The sequence below is a fragment of the Sarcophilus harrisii genome, chromosome 4 (genome assembly GCF_902635505.1).
Source record: "Sarcophilus harrisii chromosome 4, mSarHar1.11, whole genome shotgun sequence".
Taxonomy (NCBI): domain Eukaryota; kingdom Metazoa; phylum Chordata; class Mammalia; order Dasyuromorphia; family Dasyuridae; genus Sarcophilus; species Sarcophilus harrisii.
The window spans coordinates 279,375,929-279,399,870 of NC_045429.1; the positions used below are offsets into that span (position 1 = coordinate 279,375,929).

General features: G+C 37.0%; 1 protein-coding gene across 3 annotated transcripts in view; it reads left to right on the forward strand.

The window, feature by feature from the left end:
* CPNE5 (copine 5) overlaps positions 1 to 23,942 on the forward strand; it is a 188,706-nt gene that overhangs the window by 85,111 nt on the left and 79,653 nt on the right. For all 3 annotated transcript variants that reach the window (XM_031964965.1, XM_031964966.1, XM_031964967.1), the window contains 2 exons: positions 385 to 448; positions 22,435 to 22,538. In XM_031964965.1, coding sequence (XP_031820825.1) covers positions 385 to 448; positions 22,435 to 22,538 — 168 coding nt within the window. The remainder of the gene's footprint in view (positions 1 to 384; positions 449 to 22,434; positions 22,539 to 23,942) is intronic.

The window sequence follows — 23,942 nt, forward strand, 5'->3', positions numbered from 1 at the left end:
GCAACTGAAATAACTGAACAATAGCAAAAGTTGCTTCTAAAAGGCAACCTAGCACAATGGAGAGAGGGTGTTGGATTTGAAGTCGGGAAGATCTGAGTTCAGGTTCTGCCTGTCATTGAAATCATTTTGTGCCTCAGACAATTCTTTGGGTTACTCAGTGTTAGATGGGTAGTTCTGCTGCTGCTGGCAGGGGAAATTTCTGAGCTGAGGAAATCCCAGATCTGAGATTTACACATTTCCTAAATGTTCCAGGAGACTTCTTTCTGTGGGGGTAAGGCTGGTCTGCAGCCAGTGCTGGGATGAGGAGGGGGAGTGGTAGGGAAGAAAGGGGCTGCCTGGGTTGCGGGGGTCCATTGTCTAACACCAGCTCTTTCCCTTTCTCAGCGGGGTCCCTGGGAAGAAGTGTGGTACCATTATCTTGTCAGTGGAGGAGCTGAGCAACTGCAGGGTAAGTGAGGTGGGGGAAGGCATGGGAGAGGAGATCCCTCTGGGCCAGCTGACTTCAGTGAATGAGGCCAGGTGGTCTTTCCATGGAGCAGCAAAGCCACGAGGGTTCTTGGGGGGGCAGGAAAGGGGGAACAAAGCCCTTCATTCCAACTCGGACTGCTTTTCACATTTTCTGAAGCAGAGTTTGTCCGTGTTGTCAATAACTCAGGCAGGCAGATTTGCCTTTTCTGTTTTAGCATCTGGCCAGAAAAGAGTTTTCTTAAGGGTGCAGATGCAGTCTGGGAGAGGACAGGGAACAGTCTCTTAATTAACATTTATTTTTCCTCCCTCTTAATGCCTAACATGGTATTCTGCAATCAATTAGTCAATCAATGAACTGGCAATTATTAAAAGCCTATGATTATGGTAGATGCTGGGATATAAAGACAAAAAAAGAGATAACAAATAACAAAACTGTGGATTTTATATGAAATTATAAAAATAACATAAAATAAATAAAAAAGAAATCTGTCCTTTAGAAACTGGTATCCAACTTCCTACAATGTACAGGAGGTGCTTAATAAATGCTTGTGATGGTTTTCTTTTTTTTTTTAATCTTATATATAGCTTCCAGGATAGGAGGACAGAAGTGTTTTTGTTCTTCTCTCTGTCTGTCTCTCTTCTCTCTCTCTCTTTTCTCTCTCTCTCTCTCTCTCTCTCTCTCTCTCTCTCTCTCTCTCTCTCTCTCTGAATCTGTCTCTTTCTCTGTGTGTGTGTGTGTTTTGGGTGAAACAATCTTTCATTCCATCCTGTCTTTTAATCTACTATTAGCTAGACAGACAAAGGCAATGGGAGACAAAGGGTTCAGGTGAGACTGATCAGGAAATGTCCCTCAAATTAATCCTGGAACTGGCTTCCTATGCTAGAGTGATGTGAATTGGAGGAAAGGTGGGAGGGGCAAGTTGGGTGGTGGTAGTAGGAGAAGTAGATTGAACTTGGAAACTGGGATTTCTAGGGAATGGTCTCAACCCACTGAAAACTGGAGCAAGAGAATGAAGTAGGAGTAGGAAAGGGAAGGAGAAGCAATCAGATAGTCTAGGCTTCTTAACTCTGCTTTGGAGAAGTAAATCAGATATTTGCACATAAATGCCTGTTCTGGCACTTAGTAGCTGTGTGACTGATGCTCTCTGTAAAATGGGCTCAATAATATTTGCTCATGGGCTTGTAGTAAGTATTTAAATTGCATTGTAAATGTTATAGTGCTATATTGATAATAATAATGATAATAAATCTTTAAGCACCACAAACATGTAACCAATTATATACTTTCAGTACCATTTATAAAGCATTGTGCTAGTTGTTGTGGGGGAATTTTAAAAGGGGCAAGTGTAATCAGGAGACTGCCTGTTGGACTTGTTGGTGGAGATCCTGGATTTAGATCCTGGCTTGGCCATTTAATAGCTGTGTGACTCTTGGGAATGTTGTTTCATTTTTCTGGACCTCCTTCCCTCTATAAATTAAAGGGCAAGGAAAGGGAAGGGAACAAACATTTCTTAAGAACTTACTATGTGTCAGGTACCATTCTAAATGCTTTGCAAATATTATCTCTTTTGATTCTTACAATAATTCTGTGAGGTATGTTATTTTCCCCATTTTATAGCTGAAGAAACTGGGGCAAACAGAGATCAGGTAACTTGCCCAGAGTCAAACAGCTAATAAATGTCTAAAACCATATTTGAACTCAGGTCTTCCTGACTCTAAGCCTGGCACTCTTGGCATTATGCCATGTAGGTGAGACTTGGCAAAAATAGATACTTAATAAATATTTATTGATTGACTAGAAATAGAGGAGAAATGGCTTCTCTACAAACACATAGTCATAAGGTAGCTGATCTGGTTTCTGAATCCTAGGTTCTCTCACTTTAAATAAAATGTTATTTGTATTATCACACACCACCTCTACTTATTTTGAACTTTAATCTCTCTGCTTCCAGGTCTAGTATTCTAAGAATTGGAATACATATAAGTTTTCCTACCTCATCCACTATAATATTAAAAGTTTCAATTATATTTCTGGGACCTTCCCCCAAAGCTGTCAGTTTTCCAAACTTCAAAGACTAATTTGTTTTTTCATCTCAGCTAGAAGCCAGCTTTCCCTTCCACCCCACTCATCACTCCCCCTCCTCAATTTTCTTGATTGTTTTAGCTCTCCTTATATAGTTCCATTAAGCCCTTTTTATCCTAAAACACTCTCAAGGAAAGTAGATTGAATCTTGGTACCTAATTGAATTAAAGTAATTGTATTTGAATGGTTTCTCTTATGTCATATTGGTGAAACACCCCCTGAGAAAGAAAAAAGGGCAGACTTCCAAAGATGCATCAAGGCTCTGCCAAAAGGAGCATTTCCTGATCACATAAATAAATCCTACCCCAAATGAAAACTGTACCTGATAGAAGAAGAGAGACAGAGACAGAGTCACAGAGACAGAGACAGAGATGAGGAAAGAGACTGAGAAAAGCCAAAAAAAGTTTTAATGGTATTCATACATATTATTACAAGTTTTGACAAGATGTACTAGACACTCACGAGTTTGTCATACATGATTATTATAGCCTAAAAGAGCCAAGGCTGACTTCCATGTCAGGCTGAGATACTGGAGAAGGACACATTTCTCACATGAATAAAAACTACAGCCTGAATTTGTCAGAAATGACCCAGGTTATTCTCCAGGAATGACCTGCTTGTCTGCTATTCAGGGCCAATCATTGATAGGTAGAGAGAGTTCATCAACAGAGGGCAAAGTAGCAGGTGCTGAACAATTCACCTAGACTCTCCATCCACCATGTGGTGACTGGGTTGTGATCTGTATTGATGAAGTCAGGAATACTGACACTGATGAAATCATGGTATTTGAATCAGTGAATAAATATATCTATACACACATAATAAAAACTACAATTCTCTACAGTAAACAAGTCAATAAGCAATTATTAAAAGAGAGACAGCTAGGTGGCACTCTATCAAGCATCAGGTTTGAAGTCAGTAAGTCATCTTCATGAGTTCAAATCTGTCCTCAGACTCTTATTAGCTGTGTGACCCTGGGTAAGCCACTTAATCCTGCCTGTCTCAGGTCCTCATCTGTAAAATGAGCTGGAAAAGAAATGGCAAGGCTCCAGCATCTTTGCCAAGAAAACCCCAAATGGGATCACAAAGAGTCGGACATGATTGAACAACAACAATAACAGAGAAAGATACATAAAATACAATGATGGGGAGTTCTTTAGCCAGTCAACAAGAAATAAATAAAAAGCTTCTCAGCCAATAGGTGGTCCACTTAATGGATGTCATATAGTAAGTAATCAAGTAAAGAGAAACTATTTTATGGAAAGCATTACCACTAGAAGTATTATTAGGAGTAATAAAGAGTTGGTTACAGAGTCCAACCATCCCATCCCCAACTAGAGATGTATATAAAGAGACTACTCACAGTTACCGATGATTTTATTGCATTTTTAATTACAAACCAGTTTTTAAAAGACCCAAATCCCAAGGATTAGTGAAAGATCTAAAGTATTTATATTAAGATGCAATGATAAATCGACTTGTGTAATACATGTGATGCAAATATTAAACAATAATCATTTAAGTAGCTTGAATACCATTCCTTGACTGATGCTTTATGAATAAACTCTAAACTGAAACTTGAAAAACAAACCCTCTCCCCTCAAAATAAGCATTTATTAAGGCCCTACTATGTGCCAAGGAACTAAGCTAAGTACTGAGAATACAAAGAAAGGCAAAACAAAATAAAAAACCCTTTCCTGTTATCAAGGAGCTCACAGTTCAATGGAGGAGACAACATTCAAACACCTATTAACAAACAAGATATAGACAGATAAGTTAATTGAGGATGGTCTTAGAAAGAAGGCACTAGTATTAAGGGTGATCGGAAGTGGCAGATAAGTGGATAGAGCACTGGCCCTGGAATCAGGAGGAGCTGAATTCAAATATTGCCTCAGATACTTACTAGTTGTGTGATGTATAGTAAGTCACCCCTATTGCCTCAATTAAAAAGATGATAAAAAAAACTCCTATAATTCTTTTTTATGTTAAATATGTGGCAATTCTTCTATACGTATTTCTACATTTATCATACTGCACAAGAAAAATCAGATCAAAAAGGGAAAAAAAATGAGAAGCTTCTATAACTCTTAAAATGCTTTCCTTAAAAATGATCTCAGGAGTTCATCAGGTAAATATTGCTATTCCCATTTTACAGAAGAGAAAACCGAGGCTCAGGAGCTTAAATGAGTTGCCCAGAATCATTGGGCTACATGTTATCAGAATTGAAATTTGAACATATCTCTCTAGTTTCCAAATCCAGTGCTTCTGGTACCACAGTACCTCTCTGGCAGCTCTAGAATGCAATAAATACACTTGAGTGGCCTGGGTTGTGGCAAGGACCACAGGTAAATTGTAGGTTGGGTTCTAGAGCAGAGGCGTAAGAAGGGTGAAAAAGAATATAGAAAAATACAGAACCAATGCATCACTATCAAGAAGCCACACCATTATATTCTTAACTTGGGCATGAAATTAATTCATGATGGTGTTCTCTTAGGATATTGTTCTACTGCCCTTCTGCACCTCAGACCCAAAAGCTTCCAGACATCTGTGATTAATCTCTTCTGAGGTTGCAGGCTAAAAGGGTTGGTGTAGTCTTCCTTGATGTTATCTCCATCTGCTCCTTGGCTGGGGGCTTTGCCAAGGCCATCAGGATGTTCTCATCAAAAATCTACAGAAAGAGGCTGCTTCTCTAGGACAGCACCCAGGGTCTTCCCTTATACCAACTCTTGCCCTCTCTCTCTTAGCTCATGACATTTTCCATACTTGTATTCTTTTTAAAGTTGTTTTCTTTTTCTGGTTATAATGTACATTAATTTTTAATACACATTTTTTTATGAATCATATTGGGAGAGAAAAATCAGAACAAAAGGGGGAAAAGAGAAGAAAAAACATGACTATAGCATATGTTGATTTACATTCAGTCTCCACTGTTCTCTCTCTGGATGCAGATGGCATTTTCTATCTAAAGTGTATTGGAATTGCTTTGGATTACTGAACTACTGAAAAGAACCAAGTCTTTCATAGTTGCACAATCTTGCTGTTACTGTCATACCTATATTCTTTTCTCTACTTATAAGTAGTTCTACTCTAGTTTGGGACCTCATCACCTCTCATTTGGATACCATATATTCCCTCCATTTTTTCCTTCTCCAAGACTCCCTCCATCTACCATATTTATATTCCTAAAAACACAGGTTTAATGAAGTCCTCTCTACTTCAAAAATCTTCAATGGCTCTCAATTGCCTCTGCAATAAACCTATCTAAAATGTATAGAAATCTTTAATTTGACTTTTAAATCCTCCACAATTTGGCTTTTTTCTAATTTTTCAAACTTCTTTTATATTATTTTCCTTCATGCACCATCCATGTCAGTCAAATTGCCCTGATAGCTGTTCCATAAGTATATACACACATATATGCACATATATGTACACTATACACACACACACATATGGAATCCATGTGTTGTAGCAGATTGAGTCCTAGACTTGAGTTAATCCTGCTTCAGATACTTAGCAGCTGTGTGACCCTGGACAAATTATTTGATCTCTCTTGACCTGTTTTCTCAGTCTGTAAAATGAGGATAAGGATAGCACTTTAGGAAAGATAAATGAGATAAGTCTGGATAAAGCTAGATAAAAAGAGATAAGAAATATAAAGAGCACTTTTGTAAAAGTTAAAGCTATATAAGCACTGTGACTACATAGGTAAATTCCCATGCCTGGAAGGTACCCCCACTTTCCACTTCTGCCTAATAGAATCCCTGTCTCCCCTTAGAACTCAACGGTGCCATTTCTCAAGCTCCAGAACTCCTTCCCTCTTGAAATTATTTTGTATTTTCCTAATTGTGTTCATGTTGTAGCCTCCCACTAGAATGCAAGACTGTCTTACTTTTGTCTTTATATTGCCAGTGGCTGGTAGATGCTTAATAAATGCTTGGAGATTGCTTAATTAATTGATGCTGTGGAGGAGATTCTCATCCAGGAATGGGTTGGGCTACAGGGTCTCTAGTCAGTCAGTCAATAAGCATTTTTGTTATTGTTTAGTCACTTAGTGGTATCTAACTCTTTGTGATCTCATTTGAGGTTTTCTTGGGAAAGATGCTATAGGGGTTTGCCAAAGATCACTTTACAAACTGAGGTACATAGTGAAATAATTTGACCAGGGTCCCACAACTAGTAAATATCTGAGGGCAGATTTGAATTCAGTAAATTCTAACTTCAGAGCCAGCATTCTATTCATTATGCCCCTTAATTGCTTCATTTGTCAAATAAGCTAGAGAAAAAAATGACAAACCATTCCAGTGTGTTTGCCAAGAAAATCCAAATGAGGTCATAAAGAGTTGGACACGACTGAACAATAAGCATTTAGATACCCGCTCTATGCTAAGTACGGAGGATCCAAAGAAAGGGGGGAAAGGGAGCGGGATATTGTTGAGATTTTGCCAATCTTGTGCCTGCTATTTTTCTACCCATGTGATTTATGGTCCTCAGTTTCTTCCTCTGTAAAATGATAGCATCGGTCTGGTTGACCTGAGAGACCCCTTCCAGCTCTGACATTTCCCGGCCAATTGTACTCAAATTGCTGGGATGCAAGGGACAGACAGGGCCTGGCATCTGGATTCCGAGACAAGCTTGCTGACTCCAATCTAGTGACTTCCATGCCTCCTGATTTTCTTGACCCTGGCTGTGTACCAGTTCCTGCTTCTGTGGTATTGCTATTCCTGGAAGAGGGGACAAGCATGGGGAGGGGAGAGAGCAGCCAAGGGGGGCTCGACAGCCTTGAGTCTTTATAAAATCAAAGCCCATATTATACTCACAGACTTTGGGAAGCAGTCCAATTTCATGTATCAGAGTTCAGGGAATCGTTCTGTTAGGATAAGAGAGAGCATAGGATAAGAGAGACTGCAACCTTTCTTTCTTTAGAGTTCTCAGGCTTAGAAAGGTCTTTCCTCCCAACAACTCTCTAAGTCGGAAATGCAAGTATTACTGTTCTCACTTCATGGAGGAGGAAAGCTGGGCTAAAAGAGAGCATATGCCTGGCCATCATCACATAGCCAATAAAAAGGAAAGGAAGGAAATAAGTATATACACACACACCCCAGAAACTTTGCAAATACTCTCATTGATCTTTACAACAATTGGGAGAGTTATGTTTTTATGTTTTCCATTTTGCAGATAAACAAACTGAGGCAGACAGAGGTTAAGTGACTCATGTAGGGTCTTATAGCTAGTAAGATCTGAGGCTAGATTTGAATGAAACTCTTCTTGACTCAGGTCCAGAGATCTATCCATTAAGACACATAGCTGCCTCTGGATCAAAATCAGAGAAGCTGAATTTAAGGCTTTTACCCTGCCATTTACTAGCCTTATGACCTCAGGCAAGTCCCACTACCTAGGGAGTCTCAGTTTCTTCTTCTATAAAACCAGGTGGTTGGATTACATGGACTCTGAAATCCTTTCCAATTCTTCTTTTTTTTTCTGATTATCCATATACATTAATCTTTTTAAAATAAATATTTTGTTATGAATTATGTTGGAAGAGAAAAATCAAAGCAAAAGGAAAAAAACAAGAAAAATTAAAACAAAAGAAAAAAATTTTTTAAATGAACAAAACTTTGTACATTTTCATTGTTAATTTACATTCAGTCTCCACTTTCCAGTTCTTAATCTATGTAAGAGCCAAGATTTAATTCAAGTGTACTCCTCCAGGTCCTGCACTCTCTCCTGGACAGCATCAGACAGAGGGTAATGGTAAAGATTTTAGAGAGCCCAGATTGTGCCAACTGGGTACCATTGAGAGCTGACCATGACCCGCTTATAGTTGGGACTCTGAGAATTTAATGTCATCATGCAATTATCCATTGTTTTAGTTCTGGATTCTGTTTTCCTTTCAAGTTTGATTAATGTGGTATTGTTTCTTGGGAGTCTCTGGGCTAGCACTTAAAAGATCTGAGCCCTGGTCTCTGTTCTATCCTGGCCTTTATGTGGAACTATGGGTATTCAACAAATTCTGTGCCATTCAAGCAATATATAATAAACACCCATAAAACAGTTAATTTAGGTGGATTGTAGGAAAGTTAGCCATTTAGATGATAAACGAACAATTTGGTTTTAAAATGTCTATTACTGGCTAATTAGAAACAATTGGAACTCTTCTAAGAAATCTCAAATTGATTGATTTCTCCCTCCCGTTTTGTATAATCTTTGTATAAAAAAGAGTAGCTTTTGAACTACTTTGACATCTTATTGAGTCCAGGTGTGATTCAGGCTGGTCCAGTGGCTCATACTTAGGATTACAACGAAAGAAGACATTTGTACACCAATTAATGTTTAACAAAAAAGAGGTCTTTTTTTTTTTGATAGCAGGATTTAAGGGGATGCCATAATCATTATTGTCTAACTATTCCTATTTGCAACTCATCCTACTACTATCTCATTGCCCAAAGGGGTTTCACAATATAAATTTCTGTCTACACTTAGGAAGCTAGAATCAAAAGATCTGTATTTTTCATTATCATTTTATTAGCTCTGAGTCCCTAGGCAGAGTCATTGCTTCTGGCAAAACACCTCCGTGTTAGAATAAACTCCATTTCTTGACTGGTTTTCACCTTATTTGCCTCCACCTTCTCTTTTCCCTCAAAGTGCATCTCAAATAACATGTTCATAAAGACAAGTAAACATTTAAAACAACAACAATGACAAAAAGTAGATGGACTTTCTCTGTGCTCAGAGGAAAATGCTCTGGCTTTTATGAAATAACTTAAAGCAAGAAAAGAAACATAAGATTACAAGTCTTGGGAGATCTATAGTCCAGTCCAGTCCAGTCCAGTCTGTAGTCCATATAGGATGACTTCTCTCTTGACTTTCTGTTCAGAGACCTATCTCCTTTCTTTGTGGCATTTGTCTCTTCCTGCTCTTCCATTCTCAATTCCATATGCTTTCTTTCCTCTTTCCTTCTCTCCCTCTCTCCTTTCCTTCCTTCCTTCCTTCTTTCCTTCCTTCGTTCCTTCCTTTGTTCTTTCCTTCCTTCCTTCCTTCTTTCCTTCCTTTCTTCCTTCTTTCTTTCCTTCCTTCCTTCCTTCCTTTCATCTTTCCTTCTCTCTTTCCTTCCTTTCTTCTTTCCTTCCTTCTCATTTTCCTTTCATTATATATATATATATATATATATATATATATATGTGTGTGTGCTTGTGTATATATACATATACACATATATGCAATATGATATATATGAATAAATATAGAGCAAAGAGGTGATGATTTTAGCAGCAGGGGACATCAGGAAAAGCTACCTAGAGGAGACTTAAGCTCTTATGCAGAGATATATAAGATGGACAGCTAGGTGATACAATGGATAGGGTTTCAGGTCTGAAGACAGGAAGATATGTTTTTCTGGGTTCAAATCCAACTTCAGACACTTATTATCTGTGTGATCTTAGGTGAGCCACTTGACCCTGCCTCAGTTTTCTTATTTGTAAAATAAATGGAAGATGGAAATGGCAAACTAGTCTGGTATCTTTGCCAAGAAAACCATAAAAGAACTCACAAGGAGTCAGTCATGAATGAAACAACTGAACAATGACAATGTCTGGAAAGAGAGCTTAGAATCAGGTTGTGAAGGATTTTACATACCCAACAGGTTTGTATCTGATCCTAAAGATTATTAGTCATAAACATTTATTAAACATCTAGTATGTGCCAATAATAATTGCCAGTAATAAGCCTTGAAGATACAAAGAAAAGCAAAAGACAGTCCCTACTCTCACTATCTAAAGGGAGAAAAATATGCAAAAATTATTTACAGGATAAATTAATAGTAATCGCAGAAGGAAAATGCCAGAAGTAAAAAAAAAAAAAAGAAGTAAAGAAGGGCTTCCTATAAAAGTGGAACTTGAAAGAAGCCAGGAGATGGAAATAGGGAGAAAAAGAATTCCAGGTATGGGGGAACAATAGGTGAAAATATCTGGAGCTAGGAGAGGGAGTATCTCATTCAAGAAACAGCCAGGAGATCAGTTTCACTGGTTAGAAGACTGCATGGAGTACTTAAGAATACACAGAAGGTGTAAGAAAAGTGGAAAGGAAAAGGGAGGCAAGTTATGAAAGTTATAAATATCTAACAAAGGATTTTATTTTATTTGTATGTTAAATGTGCAAAGCTTCTATACATATTCCCACATTTATCATGCTGCATAAGAAAAATCCAATCAAAAAGGAAAAAAAAAAGAGAAAGAAAACAAAAAGCAAGCAAACAACAACAAAAAAAAAATGAAAATACTGTTGTGATTCACATTTAGTCCTCACAGCCCTCTCTCTGGGTGCAGATGGCTCACTTCATCACAAGACCATTGGAGCTGGCTTGAAAAGAGCCAGGTCCCATCAGAATTGATCATCATATAATCTTGCTGTTGCTGTGTACAATGTTCTGGTTCTACTCACTTCACTCAGCATCAGTTCATGGAAGTCTCTCCAGGCCTCTCTGAATTAAGGATTTTATTTTTGATCCTGGAGGCGACTGGAGTCTTGAGCCAGAGAGAGACATTGTCCTGTGATTTGGGAACATCACAATCTTTGTGAGTTTCCCTTTCAACATCTATAAATTTTTTTTAATGATTATAGCTCTACCAATTCCTCATAGAGCTGCCAGGAGGCTCAAATGAGATAGTGTATAGAGTTTGTTGCAGACTTTAAAGGGCTTTGTGCAGCTGAGTTTTTATTATTATTATTCTTAGCTCCATTTTACAAGTAAGGAAACTGAGGCTTAGAGAAAATAAACTATTTCCTAATTGTTACATATGATGGCAGAGATCAAACTGAAATCCTGTCTCCTAGGCCAATGCTTTTTTCACCACAGCACACCAAAAGAGCTATTCATCCATCTAGTGATTACCAACTAACAATGGAGGGCAAACTGCCAGTGGATGTACAATCTCAGCCACATTTTCATGCCTGATGTTATTCATGACCATCAGTCAGACACCAAGAGTAGATAACCATCGTATAACCTATTGTTTTATTAATCTCTGTATATCAAATGTGGCCATTATGGAGAAAGTCTGTCTTTGTTTAGCTTGGCAGTCATCCTGGATATCAGCTTATAACTAACAGAGTTTTTAGTTGGAGTCTCAATAATGCAAATTATCCTATTGTGTTTGTGGCTAATGTCAGCATCGCTATATTGTATTAGGAAAACAAAGTCATCTCGAATAATAAAATATGACAGTGCCTCTTATCTCTAATGCTCCTGGGGGGAGAGGTATATGAGATGTTGTATATAACAGTTTTGTTCCTCTCCCATCATCCTTTATTTGGCATCTTAATAAATGTGTTGTTCACTTATTACTGTGAAAAGAAATCTGGCCTGGGAATCCAAAGACTTGAGATTATTCAACAAAATAATATTTGTAAAGCTCTAGATAATCATGAGTTCTTAAGTGTAGAATCAGGAGTCTAGATGTGATTGTGTTATTTGACTCTTCATGAGCCCATTTGGGATTTTCTTAGCAAAAGATATTGAAGTGATTTGCCATTTCCTACTCCAACTATTTTTACAGGAAACTGAATCAAATAGGGTTGAATGATTTGCTTAGTCAAACAATCAGCAAATGTCTGAGGCCAGATTTGAACTCAGGAAAGAAAGTTGAGTCTTTCTGAATCCAAGTTCACTGCTCTGTAACAACTTAGCTGCCCTTACAGCTAAAAGGAAAATCAAAGACCATATAGACAGGGATGTGCTGTAGATAGTGAGCATTTACACCTAGAAATAGGCAAATACTATAAATCCAGTCTTGATTTATTGTTTTGTTGATTGCCTCAACTGAAGAACGTGAGAAAATGTTGATGCAGATTAATCTTAAAAGTGTGTCACGTATACATTTTTGAAGGGGATCCTTTTAGTTAAACATTTACCAGAACACCCTAGTATACAATCTAATCCCTTCATTTTACAAATAAAGATACTGAAGCCTAGAAAGGTTAAGTAGCCTGCCAAGGTCACAGAGTGAGGGAGGTAGTTTGGAGCTATGGCAAGATGTGCAACTATAGGATGTAGGGTTGAACCCTGGCTGGAGCTTATTACTCGAGAGAATTTTGGTAAATCATTTACTCCCTGTGGACTTTAGCCTCACTTTTTGAATGCCAGAAACTGAAAGAATAGTGATACTACAGACAGAAATAATGATGCTAGCTGGAACAACAAGTTTAATGAGAAAGAACATGAGTTTGAATTTGAGTATTTTGAGTGTGAAGTGCCAATGGGATTAACAAGACAATATTTTTTTAGGGATAATTAGAGGTATGGTCTGAACTCAGAAGGGAGGTAAAGTCTGGCTGAATGAATGAATGAAAAGGAATCTTGTAAAATAAACCTTCATTTCTTCAGTGACTTCTTTCATGAAAAGTCAATTCTAGTCTTAAGTTCCTGGGCTTCTGAGAGACTAAAGTTCTCACATGGGATCATACAGCTAGTAGGTGTTGGAGTAGGAGCTTGAACACAGAATTTTCTGAGTCCAAGAATGGATCTATCCATTGGACCATACTGCTTCTCTCATCAAACTTTACTGAATTTAATCTAGCTTTTCTTCAATAAGTAAGATTATTATTAGGAAGATTAATTATTGTTCTGGTTAAGTTGCCAATATCTGTAGTTCTCTCACCTTATTTAAATGGTCCCAAGTTACCAGATTTTATGTATAACTATGACTGCTTGGAATAGATTTTTCTGTCCCCTCCTTCCTTGGAAGGCTATAAGTTGTCATTCCTTTCTGCTCCTGGGTTTTCTATCTGTAGCAACCCCTCCTTCAATACAAATGCTAAAATGCAGTTCTGTATTTTTCTTCCCACTTGAGGTGCATTGAACTTTAATGCACATTCTCTGAGCCTTTTTATCTCCATGGGCTCCTTGGTTTCTAGCTGGCCACGAGGAATGAACATGGACATTTCGCCCAAATGATACTTCATATTTACAAGCCACAGAACCTAGAGCTGGAAGGGACCTCTGAGATCAATGTATGGAAATTCATAGCTGATAAAGCACTTTTCTGCATCCATCTCACAACATTCATTCAACAGTTGATAAACATTTATTAGACTCTTAAAGTATGAAGACTACTCCGAGAGGCACAGGGGAGACACAGTCCTTGCCCTCAAGAAGCTTACATTCTACTGGGGGTGGTAAGGGTAGTGGTCATCAACGTGTTACTAAATAATTACATATAGCATTCAGAACAAAAAAAATACAGTGATGGAAAAGGGAATCTTACGCCTTATCCTAAAAGAATCAGAGAAGACCTCGTGAAGGAGGTGTCACTTGAATTATCATTTACTAATTACAGTGTCCATTACTACATCGTCATGAAATTCTACAAGTTTAGATATCATTTAACCCAGCCCCTTTCTTTTATAGACTGACACCTAGAAGCTGGGAAGTGACCTAAAGTCACTTTAGGCAAAAGTAGCACCTGGGCCTCCTAACCCCCAGCCTAGAGCTCTTTATTACACCAAGATGTCTTTCAAGTTGGTGTTAATATTGTCAAAATCATGGTGGAATTCCATAGAAGACTTTGGACCTTATTGTTAAATTTCCTGTGTGTGTATTTAAAAACACTCAAAATCTGAGCATGATTTATTGTATCATTGATTGTTTAGACTTAAAAAAGCAATGGAGAATGTTAATAATGCAGATTCAATTTAAGTGCATATAAATTATATTTTATATAATTTTACAATTATATATATTTTGTCATATATAAAAAGATATTTTATATAATTATATATCATTTATATAATGATATATTATATGCCTATTTTAAAAATTATATATATATATATAAATTTAATGTAATATATAAATTTATTTCCAAAAAAGTTCAAAATGAATAAAAAACAAAAAAGATATGGATTCAAATTTCACCTCAGCAGCTTTCTTACTTAGCTCTCTAATCTTCAATTTCTTCATCTTTAACATATGGAGAAGTAAAGCCTGTATGTACTTCCTAGTAGTCAAGGGATTGTTGTGAGCAAGCAACCAATGAGATAATGTATGTGAAGCACAATATAAATGTCAGCTTTTATTATCCTCATCAGGAAATGTCTTGCAGGCAGGGTAGCTCCCCCCTACCAAGATTTGCCTTCTCTGTTAAGCGTGGGATGATAACAACTCCCAGTTTCCAATTGAGGGAAGAGAATCCAAGTCTAGGCAAAGGAAATGGACTTCGTGCCCATTTTGGGTCAAGAACTTGTTTTCTTTTTGTCTCTCTGTCTCCAACACAAATCCTTGAACATAGTAAATACTTAATACGTGCTTACTAGATGGTGCTGGAATTCAACAACTATTAAGTATGAACTCTGTACAGAATACTGTATCAGGCCCTCGGGGCAGATATAAAACTTAAATTACATTGCTCTTGTCTTTGTGATGACAGTTTCCATTTACATGGCTCTTTAAGGCTTGGAAAAAGCTTTTCTCAAATGAATGTTGTGAGACAGGTAGTACAAAAATTATCCCCATTGTGTAGATGAGGGAAGGGGCAGCTAGGTGATACAGTGGACAGAGCAGTGATCTAAGATTCAGGAAGATGAGTTCAAATCCCTTAATCCCTATTTGCCTCAGTTTCTCATCTGTAAAATGGGAACACACTGGAGAAGTGGCAAGTCATTCAGGTCTCTTTGCCAAGAAAACTCTGTGGACAAAATGTCCATGGGGTCATGTAGAATTGGACATGACTGAAGGATGAACAACAACAATAGGGAACTGAGACTCAGAGAGATTAAGTCAATCATTGGTGGTTATGTTGCTATTAAGTGGGAAAAATAGGATTTGAACCCAGTTCTTCTGACTCAAGATCCAGTACTCTTTCCATGAGACTGCATTGCTTCTCATTTAACTTGTAGCCAAGGGCCACACACATATGGTATAGGAACGTATATGTTTAAAGGAGTAAGAGACCTTAGAGACTATCTTGTCCAATTTTTGTTGATGGTATGCCATGTTTCCAGTCTTGTAGACTCACAGTTCAGCCATCCCTTATCCTTGCTTCATCCTCACTCCATGTAGCCAATCAGTTGCCAAGTCCTAACACCTTGACAATATTGCTGCCAAACATCCCCTTCACAGGATCAGAAATCATTCTTCAGAACCTGATTAAGCACATGAGGACAGTGCAAAGAAAGTGCTGTGTGAGATCCAAGGGACACAGCCTGGGAAAAGGCATGGAGGTGGGAGAATGTAGTGAATTCTGAGACATTCCATGGTGTGGTGGGTTCTAGGGTCACATCCTAGGATTTGAGTCCTGGCTCTATTACTTTCTACCTGTGTGTGACTTTTCCCCCAATGGACTTCAGATTGCTTCTAGGTTAGCCTGCAAGGTCTTTCACATTAGATCCTATAATAAGGGGGTTCTAAGTTCTTTGGGGATAGAATGGAAGCTCTTCCAATGAAAATGAAATTTAAGGAAGGTTAGGGATTATTTAATTTTTGGTTTTGCATCTTTGGAGGTGGTTTTGGGTTTTTGGAGATGTATGGAGCATGGATGGGATCAAGACCAAACCAATGAAAAAATTCCCTATTCCAGTGCAGCTTGTGAAGATCAGTTTTGTCTCTGAAAGTGATCATTTAGAGAGAGAGCTACCTGGAGCCAGAAGGTTAAGTGCTTGGGTCTCAGGAGGCCCAGGGGGGTCTTCCTCACTCTATCCACACTATCTCATATTTTTTAATGAATGATTTATTTGTTCTACTTCCAAAAATTACCTCTTCACTGTTTCTGATAGTCAAAGGATGGATAAAGTGCTAAAATGGGAACCAGGAAGAGCTGAGTTCAGATCCCAATTCAACCAATGTGTGACCTTGAGCAAGAAAAACTTGAGTCTCAATTTCCTCAGCTGTAAATTGAGTTTTGTTCTTGATGGCACTTCCAGAACTAAATCTATGTCTTTGTGTTGATTATTTCTCATGTCTGGAGTAATAATAATAATAGCTAGTATTTACATTTATATGGAGTTTTAAGATTGGCAAAGCACTTTATAATCCTTATGATAATCCTGGAAAGCAGGTGCTATTATTATCCCCACATTACAAATGAAGAAACTGAGGTTAAAAGATTTGACCAGGGTCACACAATTCATAAATGCCTGAGTCTGTATTTGAACTTAGGTCTTCCTGACTCCAGGTCCAGTGCTCTAACCACTGTATCACCTACATACCTCTTTTTTTAATTAAAGTTTTTTTATTTTCAAAATATATACATGGATAATTTTCAACATTTACCCTCAAAAAATCCTGTGTTCCAAATATTTCCCTCTCTTCCCCCCTACCCTAGATGGCAAGTAATCCAATATATGTTAAACATGTGCAATTCTTCTATACATTTTTATACAGTTATCTTGCTGCACAAGAAAAATCAGATCAAAAAGGAAAAAAAATGAGTAAGAAAACAAAATGCAAGCAAACAACAAAAAGAGTGAAAATGCTATATTGTGAACCACACTCAGTCCCAACAGTCCTCTCTCTGGGTGCAGATGTCTCTTCATTTCAAGACCGTTGGAACTGGCCTGAATTATTTCATTGTTGAAGAGAACCACGATCTAAATACTTCTTAATCTCATAAAATCTCTTTCTTCAAGATGCATTTCCAGCAGCATCTTCTTATCCCCATTCTCCCATGCCAGACTGCCAGGGTTCTCCATTCCTTGCCGAGTTAGATACATAGACTACGACTTCATTGGTTTTATCTTTATATTCTCATTGTCTAGCATGGGACCTAGCACACAGTAGGTGCTCATTAAATGTTTGTTAATTGATGACGACAGCAAGAGTTTCCAATTGAGCAAAAAATATCTGTCCAAGGCCAGGAGAGAGAGAATTCAAGATCTTTATATTATGTGAGTAGAGAGAGAACCCGAGGACTAGCCCACCTCTATGAAGGTTCATTTCACCAGACTCCAGGTGATGTAGTGAAGAAACCTTTGGGCAGGTTAATGAGACACTCGGGGTCTAGTCTCAGCTCAGCCATTAACTTGTATGGCCTTGGGTTGTTTCTGTAGATATTAAATTCAAATCAGCAAATATTTATTAAGCATCCACCATGGGCCATACACAAATAACAAATATAAATCAATAAATTTCCATTTCAAGAAAACATTTTCAAAATTGTCCAGCTTTTTTCTTCTTTTTTGTAGGTTTCCTTTTGTTCTCTGTTGTGCACTTTTTACTTTATTTTTTCCCCTTTCTTCCCTCCCCCAGTCTAGAAGGCTATAATTGTCTGAATATATACATACACACATATACACCCATATAGATGCACACAAATGCATGAACATCTATAAACATACACATATTCTCCTACACATATTTGTAAGACTATACTATGCTTATTTCCACTTATCATCTGCTTCTCTGAAGGTGGATAGCATCCTTCTTAAGTCCAAGTCTTTCCATGTTTTTCTAAATCAACCAGCTCATCATTTCCTACACTGCAGCAATATTCCAGACCCATCACATCCTGTCTGAGAGATTGTCTATGAGTGTCCTCTCCCCACTGGTTTTCTGCATTCCTTCTATTCTTGGCTGCATAGGTTTTATTTATATAAGAAACTTTTAATTTGAAGTAGTCATAATTATCCATTCCATACTTCAACAATGTTCTCAAAGGTCTAATACGACTGAATATCCTTCTTTTATATATTTTTCTCCTGGTTTCTTTGAAGTTCCTGAACTTTTATTCTTCCAAATCAACTTGGTTATTATTTTTTTTCTAACTTAGGATCAGAATGCTTAGTAATTTAATTTGGATGGCATTTTATAAATAGATTAGTTATGAAAAATTGTCATTAAAATAATTTTGATGATGAACATGAACAATAAATATTACTTCAATTATTTAAATCTGACTTTATTTGTGCAAAAACATTTTATGTTTATGTTCATATAGATCCTGTATCATGTATTTTATACAGTTTAGTTTTATACTGTCTAGTTATTTAAATGATCTAAAATAATACTGGATAATATTGCTGACACATAGTGTAGTTTCTCTATTGTTCTCTTTTGATTAAATCTATTTTATCTTTTCCTTTGTCTCAGATCATGACTACCCCTGCTTTTTTATATATACTACATTCTACTCCTGACACTTATTTTATTTTTGAGTCTAGCTCTCATTTTTATATCATTTCTTGAAAGCAATGTATTGTTGAATTCAAAATTTTAATCTTCTATTAGTTTCCATTTTATGGATAAATCATCCCATTCCATTCTAAACTATAATTACTTGTGACTTTTCTTTTTTCCTATTTTTCATCACTATTTTTCTCATTCTATCCTGTTCTCCCTCAGTCTTCTGCTTTACTTTTACACAGTACTTTATTGTCCTATTCCTTGACCTACCCAATTCTAGAGTCTTTCCCTTATACTCTCCCCTCACATTTGTACTCATTTGTTTCTGAGACAGACATTTATCCATTTCTAGATATATATGTTGTTCTCTCTTAACCTGTTCCTTGATGAAAGTAAGGTTCCAGCACTACCCATCCTCCCCCTTGCTAGCTTCTTTTGTAGAAATTTTTCCTTTTTTTTTTAGCTTTTTATTTTAGAGACATATGCATAGTTTTCAACATTCACCCTTGCAAAACCTTGTATTCCAAATTTTTTTCTCCCTTTCTTCTTCCCAATCTCCTTCCTTAGACAAGTAATCCAATATTTGTTAAGCATATGCAATTTTTGTATGCATATTTCCACAATTATGGTGCACAAGAAAAATCAGATCAAAAAGGAAAGAAAATGAGAAAGAAAACAAAAAGCAAACAACAACAAAAAAGGTGAAAATACTATGTTGTGATTCACATTCAGTCCCCAAAAACTGGGGACTCTCTTTGAGTGCAGATGACTCTTTCCATCACAAGTCTATTGGAACTGGCTTGAATCACCTCATTGTTGAAAAGAGCCACATAAATTGATCATCATGTAATCTTGTTGTCATGTACAATGTTCTCCTGGTTCTGCTCACTTCACTTAGCATCAGTTCATGTAAGTCTCTCCAGGCCTTTCTGAAATCGTTCTGCTGATTGTTTCTTACAGAACAATAATATTCCATAACATTCATATTCCATAGCTTATTCAGCCATTCCCCAACTGATGGGCATCCACTCAGTTTCCACTGAGCTGCCACAAACATTTTTGCACATGTGGGTCCCTTTCCCTCCTTTAAGATCTCTTTGAGATAGGAAGCCCATTACAGACACTGCTGGATCAAAGAATATAAATAGTTTGATAGTTTTTAGTTTTATAATACATGCAATATAACACAGTTTAATTTTTTTAGAATCACCTTATAATACTCAGCTCTGCCTATCCTTTTCTTTCAAACAACCCAAATAATAATGACAGTCATAAAAGAACTAATATTTTCACATATACAAAGTAAAAATTTGACCTTATTGAGTCTCTTTTATTGATTTTTAATGTTTACTTATATTTCTCTTGGATATTATATGTTGAATTTTCTCTTAAGTTTTGCTGGGAGGATTTATCACAAATATCTGAAAGTCATTTGGACAAATGTTGTTATTTTTTTTTCATTCAGTATTACATTTTGTTGGGTAGATTATCCTGGATTGCAATTTCAACTCTTTTACTCTATAAAATATAGTATTCTAAGACCTGCAGTCCTTTAGTATAGTAGTTGCTAGGTCTTGTGTAATCCTTATTGTAGCTTCATGATATTTAAATTTTTTTATTCATGTTGCTTCCGTTATACTCTACTTAAATTTGGAGCTTTCAAACTTGACTATGATATTCTTGCAAATTTTTTTCCCCTGGACTATGTGTCAGGTGGTGATTAGTGGATTTTTTCCATTTCTGCTTTGCCTTCATGTTCTAAAACTTCAGAGAAATTTTCCTTGATCCTTCTTGTAATATTATATCAAGATTCTTTTTCTTATTGTAATTTTCAGGTAGTCCAACTATTCTTGTTCTTCTTGTTTTGTTTCTTTCCCCCCTGAGGTAATTGGGGTTAAGTGACTTGCCCAGGGTCACATAGCCAGGAAGTGTTAAGTGTCTGAGACCAGATTTGAACTCAAGTCCTCCTGACTTTCAAGGCTGATGCTCTATCCACTGTACCACCTAGCCACCCCTTAGTCCAACTATTTTTACATTATTTCTCCTTAATCTGTTCTCCAGATTGGCTGTTTTTCTGATAAGATGTTTCATATTCTCTTCTATTTTTTCACTCTTTTAATTTTGTGTTTCTTATTTCTTGGTTTCTTAAAATGTGACTAGCTTCTTTTTGCCCCATTCTAGTTTTCAAAGAATTATTTTATTCCTTAAGTTTTTGATTCTCTATTTCAAATACATTGACTTTCTTTTCATAATTTTTTTGGGTTGCTCTTGGGTTTTTTCCTAATTTTTCCTTGATCTCTCTTATTTGATTTTCAAAGTTGTGTGTGTGTGTGTGTGTGTGTGTGTGTGTGTGTGTAGACATTTTAGTATGTCTAATGAATGGCAGCCTTTTCTAGGGGAAAGGGTAGAGGGAGGAAGAAAAAAACTTAAAAGTATATAGTGGAGAACAAAAGAAAGAAATACAGAAAACCAGGGTAGCTTTGGAAATTATGAGTAGTATTTGTCACATGTTTTTCACACCAAAAAGTAAACTGTGAAATGGAAATTTATGGTTTTATGTTGAATCTTCTTTTTATGCCATTCTGTGTGCGTGGAAATTTTTTTTTTTGTGTGTGTGTGTGTGTCTTTTTGTATTTAAGTTCAAATTGAATTTTTAAAAAAGAATCTATTGCATAAAAACAATTAATAACAATTAAATAACAATTAAAGTTAGTGAAGATCTGAACTAAAGTGGTCCTGTGAGAAGTTAGAAGGAGATATTTGCCAGAAATAATGTGGAGACATTAAGACTTGGCAACTGATTGGCTGTGTGGGATGAGGGAAAAACAAAAATAAAAGATGGTTCCAAGATTGTTAATTTATAAGACTGGAAAAATGATGGGACTATCAATAAAAACTGGATAAGATGTCTCTAAAGTCCCTTTTTGTTCTAAATATTCTATAACTCCTGGATTAGTCAAAAGCTAAAATTCTCTTGTCCATTTGACTTCCTATTATGAATAAGACCTCAGGACCTACTTTGAGCATATGTGGGCAATTAGAGAAGTTGGTTGAGAAGTGAGAGGTAGAAAGAGGCCTAGGTTGCATGCCAGCTCATATAAACATTCCTGTCCACTCCTGGCAGTCATCTCCATTAGGACCAGGGTCTTCCTGTCCTCTTCATCCCCGGTTCTGTTCCACAGTCTCCTCCTCCCAGTCATCATCTTCCAAATTCCCATTTCTACCTTTGTACCCTTTGCCTCTGTTTCAGCAATGGCTAATCCTAAGCTTTAATATCCTATGTGGCTGCTCTGACTAACCTATCACACACTTAAATTTGACATGAAACAAACAATAAAGCCCAAACACTTAATGGGCAATAAAATAGAAATAATATTTACCAAAGAAACAAAGAGATTTCACATTCAGATAAAAAAACATTCTTTGCAGTTAAATAAATCTTAAAAACAGAGAACATGAGAATAGGAAAGTATCTTAAAGTTCTTAAAAGCCAATCCTGTTTTACAAATAAAGAAACTGTGATCTATAAAGCTAAAAATGACCAGTCGAATGAAATATAGAAAGGTATTATTGATAGAGCTAGAATTCCAACCCAGGTGTACTATTTGATTTCTATGAACACTTTAGAAAAAAAAATTGAATGTATTCTTTGTCAGTGATCCTGAGGAATCTTGGGTTCTCCTGCAGTCTCTAGAAGTTTTTTCTCCAGAGAAGGGGACAGATCTTCGCTTCTCTCTCTCTTAATCTCTGATGTCTTCCTCTTCTCCTATAGGATGTTGCCACAATGCAATTCTGTGCTAACAAACTGGACAAGAAAGATTTCTTTGGTAAATCTGACCCCTTCCTGGTGTTCTACAGAAGCAACGAGGATGGAACGTGAGTTTCTTACCAGCCTTCTTATCCACTTTTGCCTACTTCCTTTGCTCCTTGAGCGGGAGAAGTGCTAGTGATATCACAATTGCTGAACATTTCTATTCCTGAGTCCCCTGCCTGGTGCTCCCCCGTGATAAGTGGGTATGGCCATAGAGACCTTGTTGCTTTTCAGTAATTTTTCAGTTATGTCCAACCCTTCATGGCCCCATTGGGGTTTTCTTGGCAAAGACACTGGAGTGGTTTGCTCTTCCCTTCTCAATCTCATTTTACAGATGAGGAAACTGAGGCAAACAGGATAAGAAGTGACTTGCTCAGTTTCACAGTTTCACATAGTTAATAAGAGTCTGAAGCCAAATTGGGACTAAGGAAGATGAGTTTTCCAGATTCCAGGTCCTGTACTCTATACACCTCACTATGAGATAGATAGCACTGAAGGGAGAAACTAAGGGTTGGGTGAAAGGAGACAGTACCAAAGCCAAGAGCAGGGAAAAAGCAGAAGGAATCAATCAAGATTTATTAAGTTCAAATTATGTGCCAGGTACAAGTGCTGAGGACACAAAAAGGCAGTTCCTGCCTGCCTTCAAGCAGATTGCAAAACAAAAATGTACAAAGCTAGTTATATCCAGGATAAAAAGGAAATAATTAGTAGAGAGAGGACATTAAAATTAATATGGGTTGAAGAAAGCTTTCAATAAAAGAAGGAATTTTAGTTGAGACTTAAAGGAAGTCAGGAAAGTCAGAAGGTAGAGTTGGGGAGAGTATTCTCAGCCTGGAAACAAGCATTTACTTATTTGTTTGTTTAACTAATTAGTTTTTTTAATTAATGCCTTTTATTTTCAAAACATGCATGCATAATTTTTCAAAATTAATCCTTGAAAAACCTTATGTTCCAATTTCTCCCCCTTCCCCCATCCCCTCCCCTAGATGGCAAATAATCCAACATATGTTAAACATAGTAGAAATATAGAAACAAGCATTTATTAAGCACCTGCTTGGTTCCCACTGTTGGTCAGTGCTTTAAAAATATTCTCTCACAGCAATGCTGAAAGTGGGTGGAATAGGTGTCATTATTACTCTCATTTTACCGATGAGGAAATATAGGGAAAGTGAGATTAATTTACCTTCCCAGGATCATACAGCCAGTAACTATCTGAGGCTAGATTGGAACTTGTATCTTCCTAATCCTAAACCCATCACTCTAACTACTATGTCACCCCAGTGCCTCCTCCCTCCCAGTCAGGGAAAGCTAAATGTGGCTCAGTGGAAGAAATATGACTTTTGGCATCAGATAGACCTGAGTGCAAATCTTACTTCTGGTACTTTCTTGGTCTGATCCTCGATTTTCTCATCTGGACACTGCCGGTAGGCAGTGGAGTGACTGAACATTGGAGTCTGGAAGATTTATCT